Below are 14,660 nucleotides of genomic sequence, written 5' to 3' on the forward strand. Positions count from 1 at the left end.
GCCTTCACACCTATTTCCAAAGGGAGAGGGTGCAACACCCTCTCTCAGAGAAAATCCTTTGTTCTGCCTTCCTGGGCCTTGGCTGCCTGGACCCCAGGAGGGCAGAGACCTGTCTGAGGGGTTGGCAGCAGCAGCAGCTGCAGTGGAGACCCTGGAAAGTTAGTTTAGCTGTACCCGGGTACTGTGCTAGAGACTTGGGGGATCATGGAATTGTCCCCCCAATGCCAGAATGTCATTGGGGTGACAATTCCATGACCTTAGACATGTTACATGGCCATGTTCGGAGTTACCATTATGACGCTATACATAGGTAGTGACCTATGTATAGTGCACGCGTGTAATTGTGTCCCCGCACTCACAAAGTCTGGGGAATTTGCCCTGAACGATGTGGGGGCACCTTGGCTAGTGCCAGGGTGCCCACACACTAAGTAACTTTGCACCCAACCTTCACCAGGTGAAGGTTAGACATATATGTGACTTATAAGTTACTTAAGTGCAGTGGTAAATGGCTGTGAAATAAAGTGGACGTTATTTCACTCAGGCTGCACTGGCAGGCCTGTGTAAGAATTGTCAGAGCTCCCTATGGGTGGCAAAAGAAATGCTGCAGCCCATAGGGATCTCCTGGAACCCCAATACCCTGGGTACCTCAGTACCATATACTAGGGAATTATATGGGTGTACCAGTATGCCAATGTGAATTGGTAAATTTAGTCACTAGCCTGTTAGTGACAAATTTGGAAAGCAGAGAGAGCATAACCACTGAGGTTCTGGTTAGCAGAGCCTCAGTGAGACAGTTAGGCATCACACAGGGAATACATAAAGGGCATATACTTCTGAGCACTGGGGCCCTGCCTGGCAGGGTCACAGTGACACATAGACTAAAACAACATATATACAGTGAAATATGGTGGTAACATGCCAGGCAAGATAGTACTTTCCTACACTCTGTCTGTAGTACTCCTCCCTGCTGTGCTCCTGCCTCCTGAATCCTCCTCTTGTGCCCTTGTCTTTAGAACTCCCTCCCTGCTGTGCTCCTGCCTCCTGAGTCCTCCTCCTGTGCCCCGTCTGTAGTACTCCTCCATGCTGTGCTCCTCCCTCCTGAATATTCCTCCTGTGCTCTTGTCTGTAGTACTTCTGCCTGCTGTGCTCCTGCCTCCTGAATCTTCCTCCTATGCCTTTGTCTGTAGTACTCCATCCTCCTGTGCCCCTTTTCTGTAGTACTCCCTCCTGCTGTGCTCCTTCCTCCTGAATCCTCCTCCTGGCCTATGTCTGTAGTACTCCTCCCTGCTATGCTCCTGCCTCCCGAATCCTCCTCCTGTGCCCTTGTCTGTAGTACTCCCTCCAGCTGTGCTCCTGCCTCCTCAATCCTCCATGCTGTGCTCCTGCCTCCTCCTCCTGCGCCCATCTGTAGTACTCACTCCTGCTGTGCTCCTGCCTCTTGTATCCTCCTCCTGTGCCCTTGTCTGTAGTACTCTCTCCTGCTGTGCTTCTTCCTCCTGAATCCTCCTCTTGTCCCCTTGTCTGTAGTACTCCTCCCGTACTCTTGCCTGCTGAATCCTCCTTCTGTGCCCTTGTCTGTAGTTCTCCCTCCAGCTGTGCTCCTGCCTCCTGAATCCTCCTCCTGTGCCCCTGTCTGTAATACTCCCTCCTTCTGTGCTCCTGCCTCCTGAATACTGCTCCTTTGCCCCTGTTTGTAGAACTCCTCCCTGTAGTGCTTCTGCATCCTGAATACTCCTCCTGTGCTCTTGTCTGTAGTACTCTTCCCTGCTGTGCTCCTGCCCCCTAAATCATCCGCCTGTGCCCTTCTCTATAGTACTCCCTCCTGCTGTGTTCCTGCCTCCTGAATCCTCGTTCTGCCCTCTGGTCTGTAGTACTCCTCCCTGGTGTGTTCATCCCGCCTGAATTCTCCTCCTGTGCCCCTGTCTGTACTACTTCACCCTACTGTGCACTGCCTCCTGAATCCTATTCCGGTGCCCTTGTCTGTAGTACTCCTCCATGCTGTGCTCCTGCCCGTGAAACTTCCTCCTGTGCCCTTGTTTGTGGTACTCCCTCCAGCTGTGCTCCTGCCTCCTCAATCCTCCTCCTGTGCTCCTGTCTGTAGTAATCCTCCATACTGTGCTCCTGCCTCCTGAATCCTCCTCCTCTGCCTTTGTCTGTAGTAATCCCTCCTGCTGTGCTCCTGCCTCTTGTATCCTACTCCTGTGCCCTTGTCTGTAGTACTGCCTCCTGCTGTGCTTCTGTCTCCTGAATCCTCCTCTTGTCCCCTTGTCTGTAGTACTTCTCCCGTACTCGTGCCTCCTGAATCCTCCTCCTGTGCCCCTGTCTGTAATACTCCCTCCTGCTGTGCTCCTGAATCCTCCTCCTTTGCCCCTGTCTGTAGTACTCCTCCCTGCAGTGCTTCTGCATCCTGAATCCTCCTCCTGTGCCCTTGTCTGTATTACTCCTCCCTGCTGTGCTCCTGCCTCCTGAATCCTCCTCCTGTGCCCCTTCTCTGTAGTACTCCTCCCTGCTATGCTCCTGCCTCCTCAATCCTCCTCTTGTGCCCCTGTCTGTAGTACTCCCTCCTGCTGTGCTCCTGCCTCCTGAGCCTCCTCCTGTGCCCCTTCTCTGTAGTACAACCTCCTGCTGTGACCCAGCCTCCTGAATCCTCCTCCTTTGCCCCTGTCAGTAGTACTCCTCCCTGCTATGCTCCTGCCTCCAAAATCCTCTTCCTGTACCATTGTCTGTAGTACTCACTCCTGCTGTGCTCCTGCCTCCTGAATCCTCCTCCTGTGCCCCTGTCTGTAGTACTCCTTCTGCTGTGCTCTTGCCTCCTGAATCTTCCTCCTTCCCATTTGTCTGGAGTACTCCTCCCTGGTGTGTTCCTGCCTCATGAATCCTCCTCCTTTCCCCTGTCTGTAGTATCCTCTCCTGCTGTGCTCGACCATCCTGAACCCTCCTCCTATGCTCTTGTCTGTAGTACTCCTCCCTGCTGTGCTCCTGCCCCCTAAATCGTCCTCCTGTGCCCTTCTCTATAGTACTCCCTCCTGCTGTGTTCCTGCCTCCTGAATCCTCGTTCTGCCCTCTGGTTTGTAGTACTCCTCCCTGGTGTGTTCCTCCCTCCTGAATTCTCCTCTTGTGCCCCTGTCTGTGGTACTCCCTCCTACTGTGCACTGCCTCCTGAATCCTCCTCCGGTGCCCTTGTCTGTAGTACTCCTCCCGCTGTGCTCCTGCCCGTGAATCTTCCTCCTGTGCCCTTGTCTGTAGTACGCCCTCCTGCTGTGCTCCTGCCTCTGGAATCCTCCTCCTGTGCCTTGTCTGTAGTACTCCTCCCTACTGTGCTCCTGCCTCCTGATTCCTCCTCCTCTGCCATTCTTTGTAGTACTCCCTTCTCCTGTGCCGCTTCTCTGTAGTACTCCCTCCTGCTGTGCTCCTTCCTCCTGAATCCTCCTCCTGGCCTATGTCTGTAGTACTCCTCCCTGCTATGCTCCTGCCACCTGAATCCTCCTCCTGTGCCCCTGTCTGTAGTACTCCTCCCTGCTATGCTCCTGACTCCCTAATCCTCCTCCTGTGCCCTTGTCTGTAGTACTCCCTCCAGCTGTGCTCCTGCCTCCTCAATCCTCCTCCTGTGCTCCTGTCTGTAGTAATCCTCCATGCTGTGCTCCTGCCTCCTCAATCCTCCTCCTGCGCCCCTGTCTATAGTAGTCCCTCCTGCTGTGCTTCTGTCTCCTGAATCCTCCTCTTGTCCCCTTGTCTGTAGTACTCCTCCCTTACTCTTGCCTCCTGAATCCTCCTCCTGTGCCATTGTCTGTAGTTCTCTCTCCAGCTGTGCTCCTGCCTCCTGAATCCTTCTCCTGTGCCCCTGTCTGTAATACTCCCTCCTGCTGTGCTCCTGCCTCCCGAATCCTCCTCCATTGCTCCTGTCTGTAGTACTCCTCCCTGCAGTGCTTCTGCATCCTGAATCCTCCTCCTGTGCCCTTGTCTGTATTACTCCTCCCTGCTGTGCTCCTGCCTCCTGAATCCTCCTCCTGTGCCCCTTCTCTGTAGTACTCCTCCCTGCTATGCTCCTGCTTCCTGAATTCTCCTCTTGTGCTCCTGTCTGTAGTACTCCCTCCTGCTGTGCTCCTGCCTCCTGAGCCTCCTCCTGTGCCCCTTCTCTGTAGTACACCCTCCTGCTGTGCCACAGCCTCCTGAATCCTCCTTCTTTGCCCCTGTCAGTAGTACTCCTTCCTGCTATGCTCCTGCCTCCCAAATCCCCTTCCTTTGCCCTTGTCTGTAGTACTCCCTCCTGCTGTGCTCCTGCCTCCTGATTCATCCTCCTGCGTCCCTGTCTGTAGTACTCCTCCTGCTGTGCTCTTGCCTCCTGAATCTTCCTCCTTCCCCCTTGTCTGTAGTACTCCTCCCTGGTGTGTTCCTGCCTCATGAATCCTCCTCCTTTGCCCTTGTCTATAGTACTCCCTCCTGCTGCACTCCTGCCTCCTGAATCCTTGTTCTGCCCTCTGGTCTGTAGTACTCCTCCCTGGTGTGTTACTCCCCCCTGAATTCTACTCCTATGACACTGTCTGTAGAACTCCCTCCTACTGTTCACTGCCTCCTGAATCCTCCTCCGCTGCCCTTTTCTGTAGTACTCCTTTATGCTGTGCTCCAGCCCATGAATTTTCCTCCTGTGCCCTTGTCTGTAGTACGCCCTCCTGCTGTGCTCCTGCCTCTGGAATCCTCCTCCTGGACCATTGTCTGTAGTACTCCTCCATGCTGTGCTCCTGCCTCCTGAATCTTCCTCCTGTGCCCTTGTTTATAGTGCTCACTCCTGCTGAGCTCCTGCTTCCTGAATCCTCCTCCTGTGCCCTTGTCTGTAGTACTCCTCCCTACTGTGCTCCTGCCTCCTGAATCCTCCTCCTGTGCCCCAGTCTGTAGTACTCCCTCCTCCAGAGCTCCTGCATCTGGAATCCTCCTTCTGTGCTCTTTTCTGTAGTACTCCCTCCTGCTGTGCACCCGCCTCCTGAATCTTCCTCCTCCGTCCTTGTGTGTAGTACTCCATCATGCAGTGCTCCTGCCTCCTGAATCCTTCTCCTCTACCCTTGTCTGTAGTACTCCTCCGTCCTGTGCTCCTCCCTCCTGAATCCTCCTCCTTTGCCCTTGTCTGTATTACTCCCTCCAGCTGTGCTCCTGCCTCCTGAATCCTCCTCCTGTGCCCTTGTCTGTAATACTCTCCCGCTGTGCTCCTGCCTCCTGAATCCTCCTCCTCAGCCCCTTTCTGTAGTAATCATCTGCGCTGTGCTCCTACCTGCTGAGTCCTCCTCCTGTGCCCCTGTCTGTAGAACTCCTCCCTGCTGTGCTCCTGCCTCCTGAATCCTCCTCCTGTGCCCTTGTCTGTAGTACTCCTCCCTGCTCCTGCTGTGTCTCTGCCCCCTGAGTCCTCTTCCTGTGCCCTTGTCCATAGTACTCCCGCCTGGTCAGCACCTGCCTCCTGAATCCTCCTCCTGTGCCCCTGCCTGTAGGACTCCTCCCTGCTGTGATCCTTTCCCCTGAATAGTCCTTCTGTGCCCCTGTTTGTAGTACCCCCTCCTGCTGTGCTCCTGCCTCCTGAATTCTCTTCCTGTGCCCTTGTCTGTGATACTCCTCCCTTCTGTGCTCCTGCCTCCTGAGTCCTCCTACTGTGCCCACGTCTGTAGTACTCTCTCCAGCTGTGCTCCTGCCTCCTGAACCCTCCTCCCGTGCCCTTGTCTGTAGTACTCCTCCCTGCAGTGCTCCTGCCTTCTGAATCCTACTCCTGTGCCCTTGTCTGTGGTACTCCCTCCTGGTGTGCTCCTGCTTCCTGAATGCTTCTCCTGTGCCCTTGTCTCTAGTACTCCTTCCTGCTGTGCTCCTGCCTCCTGAATCCTCCTCCTGTGCCCTTGTCTGTAGTACTCTCCCTGCTCTGCTGCTGTCTCCTGAATCCTACTCCTGTGCCCTTTTCTGTAGAGTTCCCTCCTGCTGTGCTCCTGCCTCCTGAATCTTCCTCCTGTGCACTTGGCTGTAGTACTTCTCCCTCCTGTGCCCCTGCCTCCTGAATTCTCTTCCTGTGCCCTTGTCTGTGGTACTCCTCCCTTCTGTACTACTGCCTCCTGAGTCCTCCTACTGTGCCCACGCCTGTAGTACTCTCTCCAGCTGTGCTCCTGCCTCATGAATCCTCCTCATGTGCCCTTGTCTGTAGTACTCCTCCCTGCTATGCTCCTCCCTCCCACATCCTCCTCCTATACCCCTGTCTGTAGTACTCCCTCCTGCTGTGCTCCTGCCTCCTTAATCCACCTCCAGTGCCCCTTCTTTGTAGTACTCCCTCCTGCTGTGCCCCAGCCTCCTGAATGCTCCTCCTGTGTCCCTGTCTGTAGTACTCCTCCCTTCTATGCTCCTGCCTCCCGAATCCTCCTCCTGTGCCCCTCTCTATAATACTCCTCCTGCTGTGCTCCTGCCTCCTTAATCTTCCTCCTGTGCACTTCTCCGTAGTACTCTCTCCTGCTGTGCTCCTGCATCCTGAATCCTACTCCTATACCCTTGTCTGTAGTACTCCTCCGTGCTGTGCTCCAGCTCCCTGAATCCTCCTCCTGTGCCCTTGTCTGTAGTACTCCCTCCTGCTGTGCTCCTGCCTCCTGAATCCTCCTCCTCCCCCCTTGTCTGTAGTACTCCTCCCTGGTGTGTTCCTGCCTCCTGAATCCTCCTCCTGTGCCCTTGTGTGTAGTACTCCCTCCTGTTGTGCTCCTGCCTCCTGAATCCTCCTCCTGTGCCCTTGTCTGTTGTACTCCCTCCTGCTGTGCTCCTGTCTCCTGAATCTTCCTCCTGTTCCCTTGTCTGTAGTACTCCCTCCTGCTGTGCTCCTGCCTCTGGAATCCTCCTCCTGGACCCTTGTCTGTAGTACTCCTCCATGCTGTGCTCCTGCCTCTGGAATCCTCCTCCTGTTCCCTTGTCTGTAGTACTCCCTCCTGCTGTGCTCCTGCATCTGGAATCCTCCTCCTGGACCCTTGTCTGTAGTACTCCTCCATGCTGTGCTCCTGCCTCCTGAATCCTCCTCCTGTGCCCTTGTCTGTAGTACTCCTCCTTGCTGTGCTTCTGCCTCCTGAATCCTCCTCCTGTGCCCTTGTCTGTAGTACTCTCTCCTGCTGTGCTCCTGCCTCCTGAATCTTCCTCCTGTTCCCTTGTCTGTAGTACTCTCTCCTGCTGTGCTCCTGTCCTGGAATTCTCCTCCTGTGCCCTTGTCTGTAGTACTCCTTCCTGCTGTGCTCAGGCCTCCTGAGTCCGCCTCCTGTGCCCTTGTCTGTAGTACTCCTTCCTGCTGTGCTCCTGCCTCCTGAATTCCCTTCCTGTGCCCTTGTCTGTATTACTCCTCCCAGCTGTGCTCCTTCCTCCTGAGTCCCTCTACTGTGCCCCCGTTTGTAGTAATCCCTCCAGCTGTGCTCCTGCCTCCTGAACCCTCCTTTTTGTGCCCTTTTCTGTAGTATTCCTCCCTGCAGTGCTCGTGCCTCATGAATCCTACTCCTGTGCCCTTATCTGTGGTACTCCCTCCTGCGGTGCTCCTACCTCCTGAGTCCTCTTCCTGTGCCCCTGTATGTAGTACTGCTCCCTGCTGTGCTCCTGCCTCCTGAAACCTCCTCCTGTGCCCTTGTCTCTAGTACTCCCTCCTGCTGTGCTCCTCCTCCTGAATCCTCCTCCTGTGCCCTTGTCTATAGTACTCCTCCCTGCTCTGCTCCTGTCTCCTGAATGCTCCTCCTGTGCCCTTGTCTGTAGTACTCCCTCCTGCTGTGCTCCTGCTTCCTGAATGCTCCTCCTCTGCCCTTGTCCATTGTACTCTCTCCTACTGTGCTCCTGCCTCCTGAGTCCTCTTCCTGTGTCCCTGTGTAGGAGTCTGGCCTGGCTTGTAGTGGGTACCAGAGGTACTTGCACCTTGTGCCAGGTCCAGTTATCCCTTATTAGTGTAGAAGAGGTGTTTCTAGCAGCTTAGGCTGATAGAAGGTAGCTATGGCAAAGCAGCTTAGGCTGAAGTAGGAGACATGTAAAGCTTCTGCTATACCACTGGTGTCATATGCACAATATCATAAGAAAACACAATACACAGAGGCCCTCATTCGGACCTTGGCGGGCGGCGGAGGCCGCCCGCCAAAGTCCCGCCGTCAGGTTACCGTTCCGCGGTCGAAAGACCGCGGCGGTAATTCTTACTTTCCCGCTGGGCTGGCGGGCGGCCGCCTTCAGGCCGCCCGCCAGCCCAGCGGGAAAGAGGCTTCCACGATGAAGCCGGCTCGGAATCGAGCCGGCGGAGTGGAAGCTGTGCGACGGGTGCAGTTGCACCCGTCGCGTATTTCACTGTCTGCGCAGCAGACAGTGAAATACATTTAGGGGCCCTCTTACGGGGGCCCCTGCAGTGCCCATGCCAGTGGCATGGGCACTGCAGGGGCCCCCAGGGGCCCCACGACCCCCCCTACCGCCATCCGGTTCCCGGCGGGAGAACCGCCGGGAACTGGATGGCGGTAGGGGGGGTCGGAATCCCCTCGGCGGCGCAGCAAGCTGCGCCGCCTTGGAGGATTCCAATGGGCGGCGGTACACTGGCGGGAGCCCGCCAGTGTTGCCGGTCCGACCGCGGCTTTACCGCCGCGGTCGGAATGCCCATTGGAGCACCGCCGGCCTGTCGGCGGTGCTCCCGCGGTCCTCCAACCCGGCGGTCATGGACCGCCAGGGTTGGAATGACCACCAGAGTTACTAAAAATAAAGGTACTTTATTTTTATGACAATATGCCAAAAATATCTCAGTGAGTACCCTCAGTATAAGGACAAGTTATATACACAAGATATATGTACACAAACCAAATTTAGGTAAGAAATAGCAAGAAAAGTTATGCACACTGTATAGAATTACAATAGATTGCAATAGGAGCACATAGGTATAGGGGCATCACCAACCATATACTCCAAAAGTGGAATGCGAACCACCAATGGACCCCAGACCTATGTGAGCTTGTAGAGTGTCGCTGGGACTGTAAGAAAACAGTGAGGGTTAGAAAAATAGCCCACCCCAAAACCCTAAAAGGTAGGTGTAAAGTGCACCTACTACCCCCAGAGAGCACAGAAGTCGTGATAGGGGGATTCTGCAAGAATAACAAACACCAGCAATGCAACAACAGTGGATTTCCGGACCTGAGTACCTGTAAGACAAGGGGACCAAGTCCAATAGTCGCGACAGTGTCAAGAGTGGGCAGGAGCCCAGGAAATGCCTGCTGAGGGTGCAAGGAAGCTGTCACCTGTTGGAAGAAGCTTGGAGTTCTGCAAGAAAGAAGAGGACTAGGAACTTCTCCTTTGGAGGATGGATGTCACACATCGTGATGAAGCTTGCAGAGGTGTTCCCACTCAGAAATACCGCAAACCAGCCTTGCTAGTTGCAAGAGTCGTGGTAGAGGTTTTTGGGTGCTGCTGTGGCCCAGGAGGGACCAGGATGTCGCCACTTGGAGGAGGCGACAGAGGGGGGGCCCAGCAACTCAGAGCCCTCACAGAAGCAGGCAGCACCAGTAAAAGTACCTGAACAGGCACATGTGAGGAAAGTAAACTGGAGTCCACGCAAAGTCACAAAAGGGAGTTCCATGACGCCGGAGGACAACTCAGAAGGTTGTGCACTGCAGGATAGAGTGTCGGGGACCCAGGCTTGGCTGTGCACAAAGGAAATCCTGGAAGAGTGCACAGGAGCCGGAGCAGCTGCAAATCACGCCGTACCCAGCAATGCAGTCTAGCGTGGGGAGGCAAGGACTTACCTCCACCAAACTTGGACTGAAGAGTCACTGGACTGTGGGAGTCACTTGGACAGAGTTGCTGAGTTTCAGGGACCACGCTCGTCGGGATGAGAGGTGACCCAGAGGACCAGTGATGCAGTCTTTTGGTGCCTGCGTTAGCAGGAGGAAGATTCCGTCAACCCACCGGAGATTTCTTCAGAGCTCCTCTTGCAGGGTGAAGCAGACTCCCCCAGAGCATGCACCACCTAGAAACAGTCGAGAAAGCCGGCAGGATGAGGCGATACAAGGTTGCTAATAGTCGTCTTGCTACTTTGTTGCGGTTTTGCAGGAGTCCTGAGCAGTCAGCGGTTGATCCTTTGGTAGAAGGTGAAAAGGGAGATTCAGATATATAATAATATAGCAGGAATCGAATTCACAAAGGCAGCTCCAAAAGGAATTTACAGAATCATTGTCAGGAGTCAGGAACTGATAAAGGTGGAATGTGCCCTGTGCTGTGAAGAGCTGGTAGAAAGCGTCCTGCTATCACATGAGCCTCTAAACACAAAGGCAGCGCTTACATAATTATTAAGTACAAACCAAAACACTGGCACTGAAGGGAACTACCTCCTTGTGAAAGAGTAAAATGCAGTCACTCAAAGTGAAGTTAGTCAGTGGCTGAAGTAGGCAGGTCCACTGCCCCATGCTGTATTCTGTAGTGGGCGGAAGCAAGATGTAAATGGCACAACAGCAGACCAATGGATGGAGAGCTGAAAGCCACTTTAAGTATGTTTTACATGTAATTTTTACAAAATAAAAGGGCTTGCCTAACATCAGATGAAAAGCTGAAAGTGGTGCATGTGTCATTCTGCAGGTTTGGACATTTGTGGAGAAGCATCTGCATGCCTACTGAAGGATTTAGCAGTATCCACATCAATGCACCTTTTGTTTTTCTTTTTTCTGATGTTATTTACTTTCCCAATGTGTGCTTAAAATGGTTGTAAACCTCCTTTTCCTTGTGTAGCTCTGCTCCGAGCCTCGGATCTCTGGAGTTACACTATGTAGAAGATGCTCAGATTACCTGCCCGGGTCCTATCCCAGGCTCTCTGATAGTATAAAGGGCTCCCTTGCAGCAGTTGCTTATGTTTCCTGCCGTTATTGCTCTCTGTTACATGGTCCATTCACTGCAAAGGCTCCATCTTGTATTATGTGTTAGGCCGTGTGATAATAGGAAGCATTCCATTGATAAGAAGGGAGACATCTTGTCGCTATGGATTTAACATTGTAGTGTGGTGGGGAAAGGGTCTTACTCACTGAACATGGAACCTTTTCTGGTGTCTTGGTTACTCCTTGAGGCCACACTCCTCGCTAGAAGGAGATCACGGAAGGATTGTATGCCCTTACTCTCTGCCTATTGCATCTTTAAATTGAAAGTGTAATCTAGAATTTCTTCAGCGTACTTGTCTAAATGGACAATTAAATATCTCATTAAATGCAAATAGATTTTTGTGGTGGATTCTGCATTTAAGCTTATTCAGTGTTTCTTTTTCCTATTGTAACAGGTGAAATCAATACAGTAAGAAATGAAAATGTAATGACATGAAGCTTTACTTATGTAGGAAGTGATGTACAAACAGAACACCTCAAAATCTCTTCCCTTCAAGGCTAATGCCTCGCCAAAGTCGTCTTCTAGAGCAGAAAACCCAAACTGCCCAATGAGGTCTGTACTTGGCTCTTAGACATCAGACGATTTACACTGAAGACCTGACACACTGACATACTGAAGCAAGTCTGATGAGGTGCTCATCACGAAGGAAGAGCTAACCTGGTATCCGAAAGAACACACAGGACAGAAACCGTATGAATATCTAGAATGTGGCAACACATTTATTAGTCAGAGAAAGAGTAAGTACGACATCAGAAACTTCATACTGGAGAAACACCATATCGATGGACTGAGTGTGGAAAGGTGTTCTTTGTAATGAAAGACCTAATGCAGCATCAGAGTGTCCACGTAGAGGAGAAACCACATCAATGTACAGAATGTAATAAAGTGTTCGGATGGAAGAATAATCCAATGCGGCATCAACAAATCCACACTGGGGAGAACCCGTATAAATGTACAGAATGTAATAAAGTGTTCAGATGGAAGAATAATCTAATGCGGCATCACAAGATCCACACAGGGGAGAAGCCATATAAATGTACAGAATGTAATAAAGTGTTCGGATTGAAGCAGACGCTAAAGCTTCATCAACAAATCCACGCCGGTGAGAACCCGTACAAATGCACAGAATGCGACAAGGCGTTTACTACCAATCGACAAGTATCGCAACACCAGAAAATCCACACTGGGGAGAAACCCTATGAATGCACTGAGTGTGACAAAGCATTTATAACAAATGGAGGGCCGAAGCAACATCCGGCAATCCACACTGGGGAGAAACCATATCAATGTACAGAATGTGGCAAAGCATTTATCACAAATGGAGAGATAAAGCGACATCAAATAGTCCACACTGGAGAGAGACCATTCAGCTGCACTGAATGTGACAAGGCATTTATTAGAAAGTCACATCTAACACGACATCAGAAAATCCACACTGGGGAGAAACCATATCAATGTACAGAATGTGACAAGGGATTTATAACAAATGGACATCTAAAGCAACATCAGAAAATCCACACTGGGGAGGCACTATATCAATGTACCGAATGTGACAACGCATTTATAATAAATGCAAAGCTGAAGCAACATGAGAAAGTCCACACTGGGGAGAAACCCTATGAATGTTCTGAATGTGACAAGGCATTTAAAACAAATGGAGAGCTAAAGCAGCATCAGAAAATCCACACTGGGGAGAAACCCTATGAATGCTCAGAATGTGACAAAGCATTTATTTTTAATGGAAGGCTAAAGCTACATCAGAAAATCCACACTGGGGAGAAACCATATCAATGTACAGAATGTGGCAAAGCATTTATTACAAATTGGCAGCTAAAGAAACATCAGAAAATCCACACTGGGGAGAAACCATATCAATGTACAGAATGTGACAAGGGATTTATAACAAATGAAGCGCTTAAGCAACATCAGAAAATCCACACTGGGGAGAAACCATATCAATGTACAGAATGTGGCAAAGCATTTATCACAAATTGGGAGCTAAAGAAACATCAGAAAGTCCACACTGGGGAGAAACCATATCAATGTACAGAATGTGACAAAGCATTTATAAGAAATAGAGAGCTAAAGCGACATCAGAAAATTCACACTGGGGAGAAACCATATCAATGTACAGAATGTGACAAAGCATTTATTTTGAATGGAATGCTAAAGCTACATCAGAAAATCCACACTGGGGAGAAACCCTATGAATGCTCTGAATGTGACAAAGCATTTATTTTTAATGGAAAGCTAAACCTACATCAGAAAATCCACACTGGGGAGAAACCATATCAATGTACAGAATGTGACAAAGCATTTATAACAAATAGAGAGCTAAAGCAACATCAGAAAATCCACACTGGGGAGAAACCATATCAATGTACAGAATGTGGCAAAGCATTTATTACAAATTGGCAGCTAAAGAAACATCAGAAAATCCACACTGGGGAGAAACCATATCAATGTACAGAATGTGACAAGGGATTTATAACAAATGAAGAGCTTAAGCAACATCAGAAAATCCACACTGGGGAGAAATCATATCAATGTACAGAATGTGACAAGGGATTCATTACAAATTGGAAGCTAAAACAACATCAGAAAATCCACACTGGGGAGAAACCATATCAATGTACAGAATGTGAGAAAGCATTTTTAACTAATGAAAATCTAAAGCGACATCAGAAAATCCACACTGGGAAGCTACCATATCAATGTACAGAATGTGACAAAGCATTTATTAGAAATTGGAAGCTAAAGCAACACCGGAAAATCCACACTAGGGAGAAACCATACCAATGTACAGAATGTGACAAAGCATTTATTTTTAATGGAAAGCTAAAGCTACATCAGAAAATCCACACTGGGGAGAAACCATATCAATGTACAGAATGTGGCAAAGCATTTATTACAAATTGGGAGCTAAATAAACATCAGAAAATCCACACTCGGGAGAATCCATATCAATGTACAGAATGTGACAAGGGATTCATTACAAATTGAAAGCTAAAGCGACATCAGGAAATCCTCACTGGGGAGAAACCCTGTGAATGCTCTGAATGTGACAAGGCATTTAGAACAAATGGAGAGCTAAAGCAACATCGGAAAATCCACACTGGGGAGGGACTAAATCAATGTACAGAATGTGAGAAAGCATTTTTAACTAATGGAAATCTAAAACAACATCAGGAAATCCACACTGGGGAGAAACCATATCAATTTACAGAATGTGACAAAGCATTTATTACAAATGGAGGTTTAAAGCAACATCAGAAAATTCACACTGGGAAGAGACTATGGCCCTCATTATAACCCTGGCGGTCCAAGACCGCTAGGGCTGTTTCGGAGGAAGCACCGCCAACAGGCTGGCTCCGCTGTCGCACCGCCGGAGTCGGCCGTTTCCCGCCACAATGGCCCGGCGGTTTTAATCCGCCAGGGCAGCGCTGCCCAGGGGATTACGAGTCCTCTACCGCCAGTCTTTTCCTGGTGGTTTGAACCGCCAGGAAAATGCTGGCGGAACGGGGAGTCGCAGGGCCCCCTGACAGGGCCCCGTGCAGCTTTTCACTGTCTGCTATGCAGACAGTGAAAAGCGTGATGGGTGCAACTGCACCCGTCACACAGCCGCAACACCGCTGGCTCCATTTGGAGCCGGCTCCTGTGTTGCGGCCGAGATCCCCGCTGGGCCGGCGGGCGGAAGCTAGGTTTCCACCCACCGGCCCAGCGGGGATCCCCTAATGGCCACGGCAGGAGTGCGGCCACATTGGCGCCCGCCGGTGGTCCGAAGCTGTCCG

At 51.1% G+C, this 14,660-nt stretch overlaps 1 protein-coding gene across 1 annotated transcript; it reads left to right on the forward strand.

The window, feature by feature from the left end:
* Positions 1 to 11,225: 11,225 nt before the first annotated feature.
* On the forward strand, positions 11,226 to 14,233 carry LOC138295260 (zinc finger protein 850-like). The gene has a single exon (XM_069233452.1). It carries the CDS (start codon positions 11,683 to 11,685, stop codon positions 13,870 to 13,872), a length of 2,190 nt encoding a protein of 729 aa, XP_069089553.1. The 5' UTR covers positions 11,226 to 11,682; the 3' UTR covers positions 13,873 to 14,233.
* Positions 14,234 to 14,660: the final 427 nt, after the last annotated feature.

Source organism: Pleurodeles waltl, chromosome 5, assembly GCF_031143425.1.
Source record: "Pleurodeles waltl isolate 20211129_DDA chromosome 5, aPleWal1.hap1.20221129, whole genome shotgun sequence".
Taxonomy (NCBI): Eukaryota; Metazoa; Chordata; class Amphibia; order Caudata; family Salamandridae; genus Pleurodeles; species Pleurodeles waltl.